The sequence below is a fragment of the Myiozetetes cayanensis genome, unplaced genomic scaffold, assembly GCF_022539395.1.
Source record: "Myiozetetes cayanensis isolate MyiCay16 unplaced genomic scaffold, myiCay2020 scf19, whole genome shotgun sequence".
Classification (NCBI taxonomy): domain Eukaryota; kingdom Metazoa; phylum Chordata; class Aves; order Passeriformes; family Tyrannidae; genus Myiozetetes; species Myiozetetes cayanensis.
The window spans coordinates 4,308,257-4,328,114 of NW_026087400.1; the positions used below are offsets into that span (position 1 = coordinate 4,308,257).

Below are 19,858 nucleotides of genomic sequence, written 5' to 3' on the forward strand. Positions count from 1 at the left end.
TTTTATTATTTTTTTTCTTCTGACTTCTCCTCGTGGTGTGAAGCTGCAAAACGAGGGAGATCAAAAACACAGTGCCAAATTCAAGGGAAAGATGACTGAAGTGGGGGAATAGCAAAGGCAGGGATTCTGCCAGTGAGACAGGCCTTTCTTCTCTTTTTAACCACAGTCTGTCAGGCTGCCCTCGTGCCAAGAAAAGTGGGATCAAGATCACCCCGACAAAGGATGATAAAGAAGACCCAGAGCTGATGAAGTAAGTCTGGGGATAACTCCTGAGTAGAGCTTTTCACTCTGTACCCTTTGCCTCACACAGATTTACGTGGGGGAGCAACATCCCTCCCACATCCCTCCTGGCTCACGCTGCTTTCAGCATCATCTACAAAGCTTTCCCGTTGTTTTTTTTGGTGTTGCAATTTTGAAATTTGATTGAAAAATTGGGTGCTGGGGAGGTGACAGTGTATGTTTTCTTGTTTGTTTCTGCAGATGTGAAAAGTAGGCTGGTAGGGCACGAACAGTTTCTCTGCTACCTGTGCTTTATATAAGTCCAAAAAAACCCTGCCAGTGTTGTAAATGTGGGTAAAGCTCCACAGTCAAGCCAAATCCTGTGGGTTTTCAGGCAGCAAGGGGCAGATGAGGGCTGAGGGGCTTGCTTAACTCTCAGGAACACAGTAAAAATAGGAACTATCCAGCAATGACTTGGGTCAGGATCCAGTAATCCTGAATAAAATATGTTTTGTAGAGTCTTTGCCAGGGCAGAATATTCAAAGTGGACTCAATAAAACCTTTCTCTGCTGCCTCAGGCTGAAGTTTTCAAAATGTCCCAGGAGTTTTATTCCTTCATGGAATAGAGATCTGAAATCCCTTAGTCCACCTCAGGAGTTTTCATGAGCTGTGAAATCCATTCATCCTGACTTTTAGCAAGTCCAAGCATCACAGGCTAAGTGTCCATGGCCTGATGTGGTGTTTGAGGTCAGAGTCTCAACCCTTTATACAGCTATAGGACATCAAAGGCAGCACTGACTCCAGGATCCCCCCTATTTTTTTTGTTAACCCAGAGCATCCCTAGCCATTCTGGAGCCTGTCCACTCACCCAGCAAGTGCAGGTTAAAGCAGGTAAAAAGAAACATGGGGGAAATTATCAACTCCCTCCAAGAGATTCCAGTTATCTGTAAGTGCTGACTTTGGCTCAGCAGACTTTCTCCAAACGGATTTTTTTTTTTTTTTTTACGTATTTTAGCCCCAGGGCTGGTTTTGCCCATGCAGGGTATCAGAGGTGAACACCTCTGTGTGCCCAGGTTTTGTCCTGGAGCAGAGGCTGAGCTGAAGCAGGACCCAGTGGGTGTGGAAGAACCCCGTGGGGGCTGCAGGAAGCTGGGATGCGCCTGCTGGGGCATAAGGACCTTTCAGAAAAAGATGATATTTGAGCCATCTGCTCTGTTCTTCCTCCTCAGTCTACAGGAAGGAAAGCCTCCCAGTTAAATGAGCCGTGTGATAATTAGCAGGAGTTAGCAGAGTTTATTAAAAATTAAGCAACCTACTTGAGAATCTGTGGGAAAAATCCTCTTTTGGCTCAAATACCCTGAATTGCTGGTGGCATTGCAATGCTGGGCCATTAACCAGTGACACAGGGAAGGAAAGGATGGGCAGCAAATTGTTGTTGTGCAACTGCTGGCTGTTGTACCTTTGCTTTCACTGTGGTTGGAGGGGTGCGTGGGAGGTTATCCCTTTCCATGGTTTCCTCAGGGGCACATGCCCTGTGGGGCTGGGGAAGCTGTGGTTTTGCTCATCTGTGCCTTTCCCATTCAGGACAGGACCAGGCAGGAACATGCCAAGCAGTTTCACCAGTGCAGTTTCTCTGCAAAAAACCCACAACTTTCCAGTGCAAGGAGAAAAGAGGCTTTTATATGGCTGTGTTTTTATGGTGCAGCTGGGGCTTGTATAGGAATATGGGATGAGCTGACACCCACAGCAGAATGATGGTCCCACCAGCATCCTCATCAGGGGTTGGGTTCTCTCCCAGTTCACAGTACAGATGAAAATGCTGTGAAGCTAAACTGGCAAGTCATAGAATCCTAGAATAGGTTGGGTTGGAGGGGACCTTAAAGCCCATCTCATCCAACCCCCTGCCACACACAGGGACACCTTCCATTAGACCAGGTGGGACACTTCCATGGGTGGGACATCCGTAGATTCTCTAGGCTCCAAGCTTCAAATGGGGCTGGAACATTGCCAGAACTGGATTTTTTGGCTCCTGGAAAGCTGATGCAGTCCACTCCCAGACTGGTCTTGCTGGGACTGTGGGCACTGGGGCAGGCAGTGCCAGGTGGGATCTGAGGGTCTCTGTGGAGCAGCAGGTGAAGGCATTCCCTAAAATCCCACTGCACAGGCAGTAACCCCAACTCCTCCAGCACACCCAGGAGGAACAGAAGCTCCTCTGAGATGTGCAAAGCGACACAGTACAACAATCCATCTCTGCCATCTTCCCCCATCCCGTGGGAAGGTGTTCCACCACCCACAGCAAGGTGTGCCCAGTGCAGGTTTGCGTTAAGGAGCTTTGGCTCTAAATCCATCCTCCGTCTGCACCGAGCGCCTCTTGGAACCCAGCCGAGTTTTGCACATCACCACCAAGGAGAAAGTCATTTAGTCCCTGTTGTTTTTGCTGTTCATCCTTCAAGTAATTTGCTACAGATGTGATTGAACAGATCACCTCAACCTTCAGCCAAGCCCTGGCATAGAATGGAAGCATCCACAGGTGTCTAATTGATCAAACGCTGCTGGTGCTTCCATTAAATAATAATAATTAACAAAAAAATAATTTAGAAAAATGTCCAGGACAGCTGGTTTGCACAATAAAGCTCTGGTTTATTTTTTAACAATGAAAATGTAATAAAACTTAAATTAACGGCGTAAAATATATAACGGTTGGGCCATAATGGCTGCATACTAAATCCTGGGGTTTGTCTCTTTCTCTCTTTCTCTTTCCTCCCCCCCTTCTCCTTTTCCTCCTGAGGATTCAGTAATTTGCTCGTGATCATATAAAAGCAATGATGTTATGAATTTACTGAGGATCCTGCTGGCAGGGATATTATAAGTGAATTGTGCTGCATTTGCAGCTGATTAAAATCGAGATCAGCATTTTTCAAATTATCTTGGGAAAAGGCTGGGTGTAGAGCCCCCCCCCTTCTGCTGTCATCTCCCTTTTGTGCAGAATGTAAACAATCAGGGTAATAATTTCTGTGGTGAAACGCAGCTTGTGATTTTCAGGAGCAGTTCGGTGGATATTTTTGCGGGGGAGCCTCAAAGTCCCTAATTGCTTCCATACTGAGGATGTGGGGGATTATTTTTGGCATTTCTTACCTACTTCCACCTCCCTTATTTTAGAGTAAGCTCCCCTGAGTAATAAACTTTTAACTGTATTTATAATTGGCGAGCATTTTTAAACAAATGCAAACCACAGCAGAAACCCTGATAGATGCACCAGACTTGTGGGCCAGCTGGATTCAGTGAGAATGCCATTAGGGTGGGGGGGGGTTGGATGAGGAGGGAGGAAAGAGGTGCCTTTTGGAGAGCCACTCGCCTGCTTGCCAACAGCACAAGTTGTGTTGGTGCTTCCACGACGCTCCTCACAGCTCCCGTGGGTTTCAGCCGGCCATAAACAGCAGCAGAAGTGTGGGGGTGGGAGGGCTCATGTGCTGCCTTGATGGTAATTCCCACTTTGTCCCCTTGTGAGCGTGGGTTGATCTTTCCACGGAGGCAGGATGTGAACCAGGAGGAGGAGGAGGAGGAGGAGGAGGAGGAAGAGGCAAGTGAGGTCACACCAGGCTGAGTGATGGCCTAAGGATTTGTCCTGTCTGCTGAGGCTCAGAAGCTCCTCGGACACCCTCCTGGCGGGAGCAGGTTTACAGCTCTTCATGCACAGGTCTCAGCCTGAGCAGCTCCCGGCTCAGGGACTGGCTCAGGGGGAAGGGTTGTGTCCCCATGGGCACAGACAGCGCTCCTAGACTGTGCTGATTGTGCTAGTGTAGGGTGATGAAGTTAATGACCCTGGGTTCCTCCTCAGTACCACCGTGCAGAGCTGGCTGTACACGTGTGATGGTTCAGTGTGAGAGTGTCAGCCTTGCAGTGCCTCAGGATCCCATGTCTTGCAGCCCAAACTGCCGTCTTTGCCCTCAGTGAGGCACCAAACAAATGGTTTTTGACTCCACTGGGACCTGCTTTTGCTGTGTGTGATGTGACCTCCACAGCCTTTCCTTCTGCAGAATTCTCCTTGGTTCTCTTCGGCTCTTTTGAAGGAGCAGTCGTAGCTCTCAATTTCCCATCTGCCATTTCCATCAACTAAGTATCTACCCCATAAACCTGAGATGAGACCCAAACGCAAAAATGCTCTCTTCCAAGGCTTCCCCGCTCCTGCTCTTCCCTAATTTCCCTTTATCCGTTCCTTCCGCTCCCTTCCTGTTTACGGCCGGGCTGTAATTCTTGGTGATTCCCTGTGCCCAGGTGTCCCGTTCCTGGCTGCGTTGGGCTCGGGCACATCAGCGGCAAATACGCCTCTCACCGGAGTGCGTCAGGGTGCCCTCTCGCAGCCCGCAGGCAGAAGGAAGGATCGCTCAATGGCTCCTCGTTTTCCTGGAAGTCGTTGAAGAATGAAGGCCCAACCTGCCCTACCCCAGGCTGTGATGGTTCTGGCCATGCCAACGGGAGCTTCCTCACTCACAGAAGGTAAATCATAGCTGGGGATCAGTGTGAGTGTGACAGCGTTGCTGGGGGCTCACCCACCTCCCTGTAGGTGCTGCTTGAGCACCGTTCAGCCCTTCACGTGGGGCTCAGGAGCTGGTGATTTTGATACTGAGGTCAGTCAGTCCTACTGCACAGAAGAAAGTGTTGTTTTAACATTCACAGAATTACAGAATGGTTTGGGTTGGAAGGGACCTTACAGCTCATCTTGTCCAACCCCCTTGCCACGGGCAGGGACACCTTCCACTAGACCAGGTTGTTCCAAGCCCTGTCCAGCCTGGCCTTGGACACTTTCAGGGATCCAGGGGTAGCCACAGCTTCTCTGGACAACCTGTGCCAGGGCCTTCTCACCCTCACAAGGAAGAATTTGTTCCTAATATCTAATCTAAGTCTCCATTAGCATGTTAGAAAAGCACTTGAGCACCACAAACAGGGGCTTAATGCCCATGTCAGCCAGACTCATCTCACCTTCCTCACCTGGCGTACCCTGTCTTTTAGGAAACAATGTGTTTTCTAATCTTTGCTTAAAGAAAATTGCTCTCACTTTATAAATGGGGAGTTTTGTGGCATTATTCATAAAGCAATTTCCCCTGTGCCATAAAAAGCTTTTAGAAGAACTGTCTCGCAGCGTGAACTCCACCAAATGGCGCGTGCTCTTGTTTGGAACACAAGCACCTATAAATACTGAGAGTTTATGAAACCGATTTTTACTTGTTTTTCAGTTTGTCAGGGTGTCCAAGAGCTACTTTTGCTGGGAAGAAAGGAAAACTCTCAGGGGATGAAATTCTCAACACGAAGTTCAAGACCAGCGACGGTAAGGATTTTCACTCCTTTGTCTTGGAGGTGTGTTGGGGTATTGAGCCTGTAGATCTTTTTCTTTGCAGACTGAGGAGGTTTCAACAGCTGAAATCTGACCACAGGTTTTCAAAGATGTTATGTGCTATGAAAATCCATTCCTTGAGTTTTCTGGATGCTGGGGGTGGTATGGTACCAGGCCCACTCCCTGAGTCACACACTTTGAGGGAGTGATGATAAAGAAGGCAAAAGAATTAATGCTGAAATCGAGATTTTTTTTTTTTTCCCAAATATTCACTGGCATTTTAACAAATCCCTTGCAGTCATTCAGCAATTTTCACCTATTCAGGGCTTTTAATACTGCGATATTTCTGGATCTGGAATTTTGTAAGCGATGGCACTTTGCTTTTCCAGTGCTATTACTGAGCTTTCTGTGGTATTTGACAAGGTTCAAGCCTTGAACTTGAGTACTTATATAGTTTGAAACCTATAAATACCTGCACTCTTGTGGAAATATGGCTTTATTTTATGAACCTCATAACTTCTAATCAAGACACGCATTAGGTTCTTAAATGGCATCTTTCCAAACTCGGGCCTGGAGAGGGTGACCTGATTGTTCAGGACAATCAACCTTGCTGGGTGTGGGGATGTTCTGGACTGCAGCTGCTCTGCTGTCCTTTGCTTTTGCATTTACATATTGACCTGTTCAAATATCATTGAACTGCGATGATAAAAACCTTAATTAAAAAAAAAAAAAAAAAAAAGGTAAAAACCAATGCAGGTGAGATGTGCATCCCATTTGCTGACTGTCCATGACCTTCCCTCCTGCAGTTCTGGAGAATGATGAAGAGATCAAGCAGCTGAACAAGGAGATCAGTGAGCTGAACGAGTCCAACTCGGAGATGGAAGCAGCCATGGTGAAACTACAGTCACAGGTTGGTGTGCCTGGACGAGCCCCCAAGCCCAGGGGGACACGGCCAAGCCCCTTGCTGAGTGGCAGTGGGTGCCACTGGCGAGGGTTGGTAACCCTGCCCTGCTCCCTGCTCTGCAGATCTCCACCATGGAGAAGAACCTGAAGAACATCGAGGAGGAAAACAAAATCATAGAGGAGCAAAACGAAGCCCTGTTCCTGGAGCTCTCAGGGTTGAGCCAGGCTCTAATCCAAAGTCTTGCCAATATCCGCCTTCCGCACATGGTAAGGAACTTTGACAGCGCTCGCCCCAGCCGGCGTGATCAAGGGAGCTGTGCCAAACCCAGTTCACAATAAGGCTTATTCACAATTAAAGACTGGGAGAATTTCTCTCCATACACCTACGTGTCCTTTATAAGATCAGTACTTTTCCCTTATCTCTGAAGCTTGTATTATATCTCCCTTTTGTTGTCATTTTCTGCTGATCTCCCTTTGTATCTATTGTTCTGTCTCATTACATCTGGGAGCCCTATCACAAAATAGGAAACTTTATCAAGGGCACCCAGTGCCTTTTAGGCTAAGACAGCACAAGCAGAGATCAGGAGGGATTGGATTTCAACGTCAGAAAGATCTTAGAGCTCCTATTATAATGCAGGTAGTTTCAATTCGGTTTTGAATAGCTGGCAGCCAAAGAATAGCATTCTTAAAGAGAGTGTATTTTGTTTAATTTAACAAGGTCTAACAGCCCACAGCATGTTACCGTAGAGTTACTGAGAAATGAAAAGACTGCATTAAAATAGTAAAACCACAAAAGGCTATTAATTACCTTCTCTCTATTCCCAGGAATGTAATTACTGTTGTCAAAACCAGGTGTGTGGAAGGGGGGGCTCATGTTGTTGAGGAAGTTTTCCTCTTACATCTCATAAAGACCATTGCAATGATCAGAGGAATGAGCTTTTGATTTATTTTTTCTGCTATCTTTTTTTTTTTTTTTTTTTTTTTGGGAATCCTTTTCATTGGGGGTTGTATTTAAATTCAGGCTGGTTGGAGAGAAGCCATCCTCCAGCAGAGCAGTTTTGGATAGTATTCACCCAGCTGCCTAACTGGCAGAAAACCGCTCGCTGAGTGCTTTTTTTGTGAAGTATTTGACACAAAAAGGTCAAATAAACTGTTCAGCAAATATTTTTTCAAGGTTTCAGGCAACTCCAATTAAATAATGCCCATGAGACTTGTATGCTCATTTCATTCCTGTTCTTTTTCTTCCTTCTCCCTTTCTTTTTTCCCCATTACTCCAAATTAGATATTTGCAAGGTTTCCACGATGCCCCTCAAAAGCAGAAGCTGTCCTGCAGCAGAGTGCTGGTGTGGGCAGCTGTAAGCTTAAGGTGACCAGGCTTCTGTCCTGCCTTTGGTTCCTTCCATGGTGTTCCAACAGTCTTCTTGTTCTCCTGCCCTTCATTTCCATGGCTTAATTCAGCCTCCAGCCTGTCAAACTGCTTGAATGTGCTTAACCTGATGCTGTTAATAGTTCCACAAGGCCAATCCATAAAATTAAGGACCTAGTTAAGATCTGGCAGGATCAGGGGCTGTATGATGAGATTCCTGTAGGTACAGCACCTCACACAAAAAGGCTCTGACATGGAGACCTTTGACTGCCAGTACATACATAGAACCATAGAATGGTTTGGGTTGGAAGGGACCTTAAAGCTCATCTTGTTCCAACCCCCTGCCACGGGCAGGGATGCCTTCCACAAGACCAGGTTACTCCAAGCCCAATCCAACCTGTCCTTGAACACTTTCAGGCATCCCCAATAAAATACACAGATGGTTTATTGTAAAGAATCATTTTAGCCTCTTTCTGCTCTTCTACTAACCCTTTTAATTGGCTTTTTTTTTTTGTTTGCAGGAGCCAATTAGTGAGCAGAACTTTGATGCATATGTGAACACGCTGACAGACATGTACACCAACCAGGAATGCTACCAGAACCCGGAGAACAAGGACCTGCTGGAGAGCATCAAGCAAGCCGTCAAGGGCATCCAGGTTTAGTGCCGTGGGATGGAGATGAGCAAGCAAACAGACTGTAAGATGGAACTTTCCCTCCAAGTATTCAGGTTTACAAGTTAGAAAACTTGTTCAATGAATGAAAAAAAAAAAAAAAAAGAAAGAAAAAAAAGGAAAAAAAGGACCAAAATGTAACCAAGAGGCCATTTCTGAGACATGGAACTGATTGAACTCAATGTTCTCGTTTACTTAATTTTGGACCTTCTTGAGAAAAGTGGAATTTTTTCTACCTGGACCACGAGGTAGATCAGGATGGAAGCTTAAATTCTCCAGTAGGCTGTGGGGCTTGGTAGCAGGTGAAGAGCAGACAACTTTCATGAGTTGCCATGCTCTTGCAGAGTTGATCCAAGGGTTAAAACATTACAAGAACAGGGTCTTGTCTGATCCAAGACTAGTGTATGACTGGCTTAAACCCTCATGTTGTCTATGGTCGTATGTCCAGATCACCTACTCACACATGAGTTATGTTCTATGTTGCTACAAGTGCTGGAGCTGCAAGCTACCTGTAAATCTGAACCTGTGCTGGGCCTCCCAACCCTGAAGTGTTCAGATATCCACTGGGCATGGGAACTCTGAAGTATTATAAAGTAGCTTATTTTTATTTTCTGAAACAAATCTGAAGAGCAGTTCTGGATCTCCAGTGGAAAGCGCAATGGAAAAAAAGGTTCTCAGGGAAGCTTTTGGAGTTTGCAACTACAGTATTCCTTTGTCTGTCTTAAATATGAGAATAGCTATTATGAATAGGCCAATTCCAGATATTTCATACAGAAGAACTCTTTAATGTGTCATGGTCCGGTGTATATGATTTTTTGGAAGTCTGTTTGATGACAGTTCTGGTTCTTTTCATTATTGTGATCATCCTTACAGTGGCGCAGTACTGCCAGTCCAGAGATCATACATCAATGCCAGAGAACGGTTGAGATTGCGATGAACAAAACAAAACAAAACAAAGCAAAAGAGGCAAAAACCGACAAAAAAGAGAGATGTTAATTGATGGCCAGCAAAGTGCTTACACACCGTGAATCGGGAGTTGATTTCTCACAGATATCCACGGGGCAATGAGTATTTTTTTTTTTGGTTTGGTGTTCTAGGATTGGCGCGAAATCACAGCGCAAGCGCCGTTCTGCAAAGAAAAAAAAAAAGGAAAGAAAAGAAAAAACAAAAAAAGGGGTAAAAAAGAAGAAAAAAAGAGTATTCAGGTCATGGGTATTCTTCCAAAGAAGCATTTTGTAAGCAGCTCGGTACACGCAGCCCACTGTGCACTTAAAGAATAACTCCATGAATGTCTTTGTGACGCTGCTCTGCAGCACCCGCTCCGTCGCCAGGGCCGGCTGTCACCCCACAGGGCTGCTCCCCACATCTCTGCTCCCACCCAGAGCTCGCTTCCTTCTCCAAACCCTTCAGAAGCACCGTGGGGCAGAGCCCCCCCCAGGGCTCCCAGTGTGGGTGCATCTTGCATCCTGCGTCCCATATCCCGCGTCCCTCCCGGCAGTGGGGCGGGCAGAGCTGGGGAGGGTTTTGTTGGCCCCTACTAAAGGCAAGACTGCGGTGTTGTTTCAAGCTGAATCCTGCAGATATTTAGGATGTAATTTGCGATTTGGAGAAGTCAGTGGAAAGTCCCAGTGACTACCATGGCCACTGGATCTGGCCTCAAAGCCCAGGAGTGACTTGATTGGTGTCGGTTCCCGTGTTGAGTTCCACGGGGCAGTTGGCCTGGGTGGGTATCTGCTCCCACACTTAAGTGTTTGCAGGATCAGACTCCATGAGTTCACTTATTTTAGAACCCATTCCAAGTGCAAAAATACAAAAGAAAGGGGAAAAAAAAAAAAAAGAATATGAAATTGGAGGTGTTAAAAACACAATGTTCTTAACATGTAAATAGAGTCCAAATTGATTGTGACTGCAATTCAGTTAGTATTTAAAAGTAGAGAAATTGCACTTACTGGAAGAAAGAGAAGAAAAAAAAAAGTAGTTAGTTTAATTATCCTGTAAATTATTTAATTTTGGCAAGATGTATGTAATTTATATTTACAACACCTTATGTTAACTTTTTGCTATTTATTTAACTTTTTTATTTATTAATTTTATACTTATTTTAAACTGGACACTGCACCATAGAAATGAAGATAAAAGAAGCAAAAAAAGTTAAAAATTAAAACTCTTGACCATAAAAAATGATATTCCAAAAAAAAAAAAAGGAAAAAAAAAAAGACAAAAACCCCTATCTACAACTCCTACTTGTAATTTTGATGCAACCAAGTTATTTTTTATATATTTTGTTATTTATTCTTTTAATGATGGGAATTTTTTTAAAGATATTTTATAACTGAGACATTTTGATAATTTTTTGGTTTGTTTTTTTGCAGGGGCAGGGGCACTGGGGGGAAGAGAGACTTTTTCAGTTTTTCTTTTCTTTTTCATTCATATTGTTTCAGGCACTGATAACAGGAAATGAAAATTCTGTATTTATTATTTATTTAATATTTAAGTCGGGGGGAAAAAAAACGAACTGTGCTCTTGTTGTATATTTATTTTGTCGTTTGTGTGTTGGTTATGTGATGACTGAGTACTTGTTTATGTGAAGGAATACTGTTAATATTTAAATAATAAAGAGTCACATTGAAAGTTATAGCAGGCTACATGTTATTCTGTGAAAACGAATACTGTGATCTACTTTCCTCAGGAAATGTATTTTGCAGACAGAACTTCCTTATGTACTGGCAGGGTTATTTCGTAATAAAACCCGGTTCTGTTTGTGACTTTAGTTCCTATGGTCTTTCTTCTAGACTTTGTCCTCCCTCGTCCTTCACTGTGGCTTGTGGGGTCACTGTGTCCCTGCTGACCTGGAGCTCTGCTGAGGGGCTGTGCAGTTCACACCTGGCTCTTCCCACCTACTAAGCTGAAATTTACTAAACAGAAATTTAGGTTTGGCATCTCCAAAGGCCTCGAAGAATAAGGAGCTGTCACCATCCAGCCAAGCCAGTGCCTAAAATCCCACTAGTGCCATGATGGGGAGAATCAAAACTCCACATCTCCAGGAGGGCTGGAGCCCCTGTGCTCTGGAGACAGGCTGGGAGAGCTGGAGTTGCTCAGCCTGGGGAACAGAAGGCTCTGGAGAGACCTGAGAGCCCCTTCCAGTGCCTAAAGGGACTCCAAGAGAGCTGGACAGGGACTTTGGACAAGGGCCTGGAGTGACAGAACAAGGGGGAATGGCTTCACTGACAGAGGGCAGGGTTAGATGGGATATTAGGAAGGAGCAGAGGGGATGCCATCAGGAGCAGTACAGGAGATGACAGCTCTGAGACAGGACACAGAGACAGACACATTTCCCTCCTAGATTTACAACAAAAGCTTCACCAAACTGATCTCTGAGGTTTAGCTCAAATGCTGGGAGATGGCTGTTCTTTGTCAACAAGATTTGCTCAGTTATATTGCCCTGACAGTGATTTTTGCAGATTGCCCTCCTGGAAGAACGGAGCCTTTCCACTGGTTTATGTTTTGAAGCTGTGGCAATGAAGAGAATTTTCCACTGATCTCTGTGTTGGAAACATAATTTCTGAAGTTGGTATAATTCAGTTTTGCTCTGCTGTAGCTGTAGCTCCCAAGGTGAAATAAGGTAAATCACGTTAAGGCCATTTGGAGCTGAGTGAATTGGGTCAAATGGGAATTTCAGGCAGGTTCATCACCAAGAAATTCAATTGTCTGATTAACTGAACTGAACTTCCCTGTCTGTCTCTGCATGGAGGAACAAGTGCTGTTGGGTTATAGCAGGAGGAGGTGTCTGTACCACAGGCACAAAAGTGAAGGGCTGAGTAAAATGCAGCCAGAACTGTAGTCAGAAGAATTTAGAGCAAAGTTTTGGGTAGAAGGGTTTTTTAAAGAATGTCCATGTCTGTGTGTGTTTGCTGGGAATTTTTTTCTGACTTCACTGGATATCTGCAAGCTGTCCTGGGGCAGGAGAACTGAGAGAGGCTTAGGACAGACTCACTTGGATGCCCTAGCTGTGCGGTCCCAAATGCCTGAGAAGAAACACCCTTGTAAGCAGGGGCTGTTGGAGATGGATCCCATCTTTCCCAGGACCCCCAAGGACAAGATCTCTTTGAGGCTTTGCTGGGCCTAACTTGGAGTCGGTGGGGTTTTATCCTCTTGGCAAAGGAGAAAAACAGGCCAACCCACGCAACGGATCCCCTCAACTGGCTGGCACGCTGTTTTCCTGAAGGGCACATGATTGTTTTATGGGGGTTCCGCTCGACTTTGCACCGCCGAGCACTTCCTTGTGCCAATATTTGATTATGGTGATGGGAGCTAATAGACAGGCTGGCTTGTCCTTCCTTAACGAATCGGCTGAGCTGTGTAATAGAGTGGTTGGATTTGTGCTCGATTGCAGCTCGGGGAGCCATCACTGTGAGATGTTATCTTCTCGGAGCCGGCGCCCTTTATCGCAGGGAAGGGAATTGAATTGGTTTAAGATGGTACGCTGTCAGTTTATAGGTGTGCTTAGGAGGGCTCTTAAGCCTCCTCCAGCAGGCCTAGTGTGAGAGCTGAATGGCAGAGAAGAGCAGGTCTCTGGCTTCAAGGATGCAAGGGAAAAGGTACCCGTCAGCATATGGTTGTTTCTAAACGTGTTGATAAACCATTGACCAGGGAGAGTGTCACTTGGCCTCGCTGATGCCGCTGTTAATTGTTGAAAGCTGCTAATGACCCATTCCTCCAGTGGCACCTTCCACTTGTCAGCACTGACCTGGCATCTCCCAGACAGCCACAAGGTCTGGCCTTAAACAGCTGTGAACAGAAAGGGCACTCTTTCCCAGGCTCATGCATATTTTCTGACTTTTGTTTCCCCCACCCCACAGCTCCTCTGGGTGAAGGCTCAGCCCACCTCACCCTCCTCCCACAGCTGAGGGATCCTGAAAAACACACAGCTGGGCGGTCAGGAAGTGGTTGCCTTGTTGTCCCTCAGGTTACCCGGGCAAGAAGGGAACTTTGCTCTTCAGAGATATAATTTGCCATCAAATTCACTCCCCTTTGGACCACAGAAAGACAGTCCTGAGGCTTGGGAGCAATCAGATGGGCTGGAGATGACACTGCAGCCAATGGAGCAGCCCCAAGCTGCAAATTGCTCCAGCACAGCTTAGTTGGATTAAAGGCTCTGGCCCACACTTTTTAACAGACTCACTCCTATACTTTTATGAGAAGATATATCCTGAAACGACCTTCTGCTTTGTACAGAAGGGCTCATGGGATTGAGGCTGTAGGAAAGTGTGCATTCTTCAGACAAATAGCTCTCGTTATTCCAGATGCTTTCATCCCTGTCTTTCAGTGGGATGAATAAATCACCAATTGTTGTAAAAATGGTAGTATCAGTTTTAAAGACATTTTCGACCCTGTCAACAAGGAAGTATAACACCCATTAAAGCCTGCTTTCATTTCTATAACTGCAGTGCTGTTTTGTTTGAATGTCAGGGACTATTTGTGAGGATCTGAAGGAACACGAGCCATGAAGGGATGGAGCAAGGCCACATGCTCTGCCTGAGCTCCAGGGCTAGCATGAAGGCCCCAGAAGGACCTGTCCACACTAAGATGATGTCTGCCCTTGCAACATCATGTCCATGGTCAGTATGCCCTTACTGAAGCCAGGATATGCCAAAACTTGTCCCTTCCTTACTCACAAGTCCCAGAGTCCACCTAAACTGAATGAAAGGCAACAGCCAAAAAGTTTGGACTCAAACAGAGGCTAACCTGGCCTTAGCACTGCAGGAGAGTTGGTTTTGATAAGTCAAGTCCAACACCAAGGATCAGCTCTTCAGGTTTTACCATTTGCTAGGGGACTCCTTCTCAGGCTCCAACCTTCAATAATCCAGCCCAACCATGCTGAAGTTGTTTAGCAATTAAATAACATAAATCCAGAAGCTAGATTAATAAACAGCCTGGTCTGTTTAGAGCAGTCTACAGGGTGGAGAGATAAAACTGTAAAATATTTATTACCGGCTTGGGGATGAAGTCATTAATTTAATAACTACCCATTGCTTTGCTTCTTACAGTTGTTAGCAGTCTGAAGGTTACAGAAGATTAGGTGGGAAACTTACTGCTTCCCTGCTGAGTGGAGCCTTTCCCATGAAAGCCCGGGCCCAGCTCCCATCTGTCACTCCATTACGTTCGGAGGTGCTGAATATATTACCGAAGTAAAACAAAACGAATTTTCAGCTGGCCACATGGCGACCCTCCGCGAAATTTAATGAGGACACTGCCCTTTGTGCACGAGGCCATTCCCAGCAGCTGTAGAGATGAAGGCAGGGGGATCTTTGCCGACGCTCGCCGCTTGCTCACGACGTGGCTCCCACGGCGAGCGCGGCCCCCACAGCATCACGAGGGCGGCTGCGGGGACCGGCGCTTTGGCTGCCTCCTGTCCTGAGAGGTCGGGAGCTGAGGCTGTCTGAGCCTCCCCTCACTGAGGATCTCTCAGTGGGCCTTCAGGTTTCCAGGAGAGGGAACAAGGGTATTAGCTGAGTCCCTGCTGTGATGTGATATTGGGGAGCATCCAGGACTCAGATCCGCACATCCGCTTTGTGGTGATTATGGCTGGAGTCCCCTGATGAGTGGGCACCCCCGCTGACAGCTGCAATTTGCAGTGATGCTGTAGCAAAAGTCATGGGGGGAGAGCGAGGGAGGGCAGCTGTGAACCCTTGGTATGTTTTGTCAGGGTTTTCACCCAGGGACAGCAAAGGGCTGTCGTCTGATTGAAGCACACGGTGGGTAGGGTTTGAGCAGGAGGCAGTGTGTGATGTGGGACATGTTCCCCCCACCAGCTCCTGCTGATGAGGGGCTGAGACACTGGTAATCCTCCCTGAAGATTGTCTTGACAGTGAAGGTAATCAAATTGCCTAAATAATTTAGCGAATCTTTAGCCTGTTTGGAAAATAAATAAAATAAACATCCCTCAACAGGAGAGATGGTGGCCAGGGATGGAGAAAGGCATCTGTGCTCTCCACCCACACGAGAAGCAATGATAAGCACCTGTGGGTCATGCAGTGATGGACCCTGTTTTTTACCTTATGCATGTGGTCTGCCTGGAGTTCTGCTGCCAACCCAAAGAGCATCTTGTTTTCAGGTGACTTTCAAGGTGCTCTGTTTGGCTCAAGTTATCCTTGGTGACAGTCCAGGGGAAAAAGGAAAACAATGGCCCTGGAATAATGTTCTGGCTTCTGCAGGCTCCCACAAAGGAGATTCTTTGTGGGCAGCTCAAAACAGGCAAGTCCAAAGCTGGGTCTCCCAGTATTGGAGATGAGAAGCTCTGCACAGCTGGATCAGCTGCAATATCTTGGCCAAGACTTTGCACTGTTTTAATGACATCAGGCTGTGCTTTAGCATAGATGGAGTGATATTTTAGTGGTACTTTTAGCAGACTAGGGAGGAGAAGGAAAGAGAGAGAGAAAATTCTTGTGAATCACAACAGACCTGCAAGATATTTCTGTTGTCACCCAAAAAGTAAAAGAAACATTTCTGTAGAGCATTAACCTCAGTTTTTCTCTCACAGCATACTAATTTGGAACTGTCAGCATGAGCATCTTTGTCCTGACCATCCTGTACTCTGGTACACATCCAGCATAGTCAGGGCTAACTGCAAAGGCCCTACTCCAGCATCATGTCATCGCATTACCCTTTCATTTCTCTTATCAGTGCTGCCATTCAGTTCCACTCCTTATTCCCAGTCCTTATCACAATGAGCCAAGAAAGTGCAGAGCATCAGCCAGGAGGAAAAAAAAAAAAAAGAACAGGTGAAATTCTGATGTTGTCAGCTAAAATACTTTCCAGATGAGCTCTTCCCACAAAGAAGCTGAATCTTGGTGATTTAGTTGCCAAATTTTGCATTTGCTCCCTCTCTCCCATGTCTCCTCTCAGCTGTGGGCTCAAAGTGGAGTCCTGACACTGCAAAGTGTTAATAGAATTAGTCTCCTGCTATAAACTGTTCACTGGGGCTTGTTAGCTCAATTGTTGATGCTAAACTCTTATCAGCAGAGCCACCTAAAAGAGCATTAATCAAGGAAGGCTGAACTCCCTGCCTGGGTCACAGAAATTTAATTAAACCTCAAGTAAAACTGGAAAATAATTTTGAAAAGAGAAGAGACGAATGCAAAATGCTTTTCATCATTTGATTCTGCATCTCCCTAGTTCAAGCCCTCAGCTATCATTTCAAAGAGAGTTTTGCCAGAGCAAAGGCTGAGTGAAACACAGACAAGACTTTACTGAGTGTCACCTTTAATACAAAAGTCCTGATGCTCATCTGGGGTAAATGAAATATGGAAAACCACCAAATAAGGCCTGCTAAGGACCTGGACCCACAAATGCAAAAGAGCAGACTTCCTGTATCAAGTAAAATAGCAATCTCCTCGACTAAGGTTGTGTTATGGTTAAGGTTGTGTTCTGGTTATTAGTTTATGGATTTGCATCTATTTTCCATTTGCTGTGCAAAAAGTCTCATGCAACAAAGCATTTGTCTGGGGGATGCAAAGAAATATCAGTGCCAGTGTTGGTACAACCTCGTGTGGGATATTGTGTGTAGTTCTGGGACCTCTCTTTGGAAAAAGAAAAGATTAATTTATCCTTGAACAGGTGCAGGGAAGGACTGGCAGAGTGATTAGCAGAACAGAGAACCTATCTTAGGAGAGGAGATTAAAAGAGCTTGGCTTGTTTAGCCTAGAAAAACAAAGGTTAAGAGGGGATATGATTACTCTTCATAAATACATTCAGGGTAGGAGGAAGGGGAATGATTTATGTTAGAGGATAATACGGGTAGGAGATCAAATAAGGCACATCTTGACCAGGAATAAATTCCCATCGGAAATCTGAAGATGTTTTCTTATCACTGGAGGAGGGAGGTTTTGGAAAGGCCTTCTGAGCAGGACACATGAGCCTTCGTGGTGTTTATGGGGAGATGGACAAACGTGGCTGGCTCAGCCTGACAGGTGAATCTGCAGGTAGGACACGTGGAACTGCCAGAGGCAAAGCAGGGATGTGTGATATGGCTGCTGTCTGGTTGCATTTTTATTATTTATGAATCCATAAAATCCATTGATCTTATTTAATCCATGAATCATTTAAAAGATCCAGGAACCATTTTCTCACCCCATAAAATATGAAAAGCTTGATTTTTTGAGATTTTTATTTGGCAGCTGTGCCCTTAATCACGGCAGAGGCAGAAGAGAGACAGGACACCGACTCTCCTGGCAATACCAAGAAAAGATGAAACACCTGACTGCTCCATGTCCTCACTGTCACGGATCTCTGGTGACACCTTCTCCCACTCTCAGCCAGGCTGCTTTCCTTTAATGACACACTTAAGTGAGACAAATCCAGGTCTTTAAGAGTCCTTTTTCCAAGTGGCACTGGTTATGCACAGTGCAATACAGTGGAAATCAAGACATATGTTCTTCCTCTTGCTTCAGCAATTGCTCACAGAGCCCTTGGATGAAGTGAAGCAAGAGAATAGCTTTAGGAGACACACACACACACAACACAAACCCTCCCTTTGCACGGGCAGGAGGATCTCAAGTGATTTGCTGTCGGTGTGTTAATAGTAATACCAGTATAAATGCATGGGTCTGCATGCATTTGCATATATGCATATATGTGCATATGCACAGATAGTATTTGCATATGGAAATGGTACAGTGCCAAACTGACCAGAAAAGGCAACACAGCATATTTTACAAAATGAAAAAAATGGTGAAAATATAACCCCATGATTTAATGCTCCCTGAGCTCTTAATTAATGTGAGTCATCCTGTCACTCACTAATTACCCCATTGACTTAAACAATCATCTGTATTGCCAGGCTGCAGGTCAGCTCAGTCTGCTGGGCCTTGGCTTGGGGGCTAAAATGCATTTTGCTATTTGACCTTCCAAATAAATAAAAACATCTCATTTTAAGTGATCACCACTATGACAGAGTTCAGGAGTTAATTCATTCTGACTGGCGTTTTGAAAATATTTATTAAGGAAATTGGTCTGAAAAAAAATGAAGGAGGAAACTTAAAACACAGGGAAATAGAGACAAGGAAAGGCAACAAGAATCTTGGCTTCTCAGAAATTAAGTATCTCAGCTAACAAAGGATGGAGACCTGGTTCTCTCTGGTAAGACTGGGGGTTCCTGAGAGTAGGAACAGGAGTTGTACTTGAGCCTGTAAGGGTCCCTGCCCTTCCCCAGCCCAGGAGAAGATGCTGAAGTGGAACCTCCGAACCCCGCAGCAATGCCTGTACTGCTGGGGACACCTTGTGGCACACGGCTGGGAGAGAATAACGCTGAGATTTAAGTGCCAGCAGGCTCCGTTTTCCCAATCCCACTCCGCTTTTCCCACTCCCGGTGTCTGCGGGGGCTCTCCGAGCCGGGGGCAGCTGCTCACACTCATTTACAGAGAGCACAGATGCAGGAGTGAGTTACTCATCTATTGCTGACTGTAACTCCTGGCTAACAAAGCCCCAGGTGAGCTCTAAGGAGAAAAGGAAGGTGTTTTTAAAGAGCAGGGAAAGAAGGAGCGTGAAGAATCGGCAGCTGGAGACCCATGGAATCATGAAATAGCCAGCCATTCTGTTTTGCTAAATGGGGGGAGGCAGTTTGCAATTTTATCAGACAATTTCTGGCTTCCTCCAGAGCTGGAGCCTGATGCTATGACATACATGGAGGTGTTTTCAGCAAATAACTACATTTTCGAAGAAGGTAGGTGGCAAAAAGCTTCCATGAATACACCTGGGAGAGCACAGGGTATTTGGGAATCCCTAAAACATTCCTCAGGCTCGTTCTGGGCTTCTTGAGGACTCGCTGCTGCAAGAAGGAGGCGGAAGCAGTGCTCCCTCTCTGCCCCTGCATGCTCTGCCTGCAGCACAGCTGCTCTAGCAACAACAGGGAATCATTTCACCCAGCTTTTTATTTTAATAAATTTTGCCCACGAACAAACAAACAAACAAAAAAAACCCCACAACAACCCCAAACCAAAAAACAACTGCTAGTTTTCAAGCGATGCTAGTGGCAAGGGGAGCAGATGCTGAATGGGAGCCCTGGAACCACACGTGCAAGGAGTTTGTCTGTCCTGCATCTGCAGTTTCCACCGCGTGCCGTTATGCCCGAGCACAATCACCACGGCCTGTTTTGGTTGAATCAGCAAGGAGGAGTTTCAGCGCTCGCTCTCCACCAATAATCCCACTCTCCCAGGCAGCTGTCTTCTGCAAAATGAAAGTGCAGACATCTACAGAATTACCCCGCTGCCTGTTTGCAGAGTCTGCTGTTACCACGTTAATGAAGGCAGCTGAGATAATCACCTTAAAGCATAAATAAATCTCGGGTGCTGATTCACTTTCTCCTATTCG

General features: G+C 45.7%; 1 protein-coding gene across 7 annotated transcripts in view; it reads left to right on the top strand.

Moving 5' to 3' along the window:
- Positions 1 to 11,261, top strand: part of MYT1 (myelin transcription factor 1) — a 64,365-nt gene extending 53,104 nt beyond the window's left edge. For all 7 annotated transcript variants that reach the window (XM_050313525.1, XM_050313523.1, XM_050313529.1 and 4 more), the window contains exons 18-23: positions 167 to 250; positions 4,495 to 4,716; positions 5,454 to 5,545; positions 6,358 to 6,461; positions 6,578 to 6,721; positions 8,342 to 11,261. In XM_050313525.1, the coding sequence (XP_050169482.1) occupies positions 167 to 250; positions 4,495 to 4,716; positions 5,454 to 5,545; positions 6,358 to 6,461; positions 6,578 to 6,721; positions 8,342 to 8,482 (787 nt within the window). In that variant the 3' untranslated portion in view covers positions 8,483 to 11,261. The remainder of the gene's footprint in view (positions 1 to 166; positions 251 to 4,494; positions 4,717 to 5,453; positions 5,546 to 6,357; positions 6,462 to 6,577; positions 6,722 to 8,341) is intronic.
- Positions 11,262 to 19,858: the final 8,597 nt, after the last annotated feature.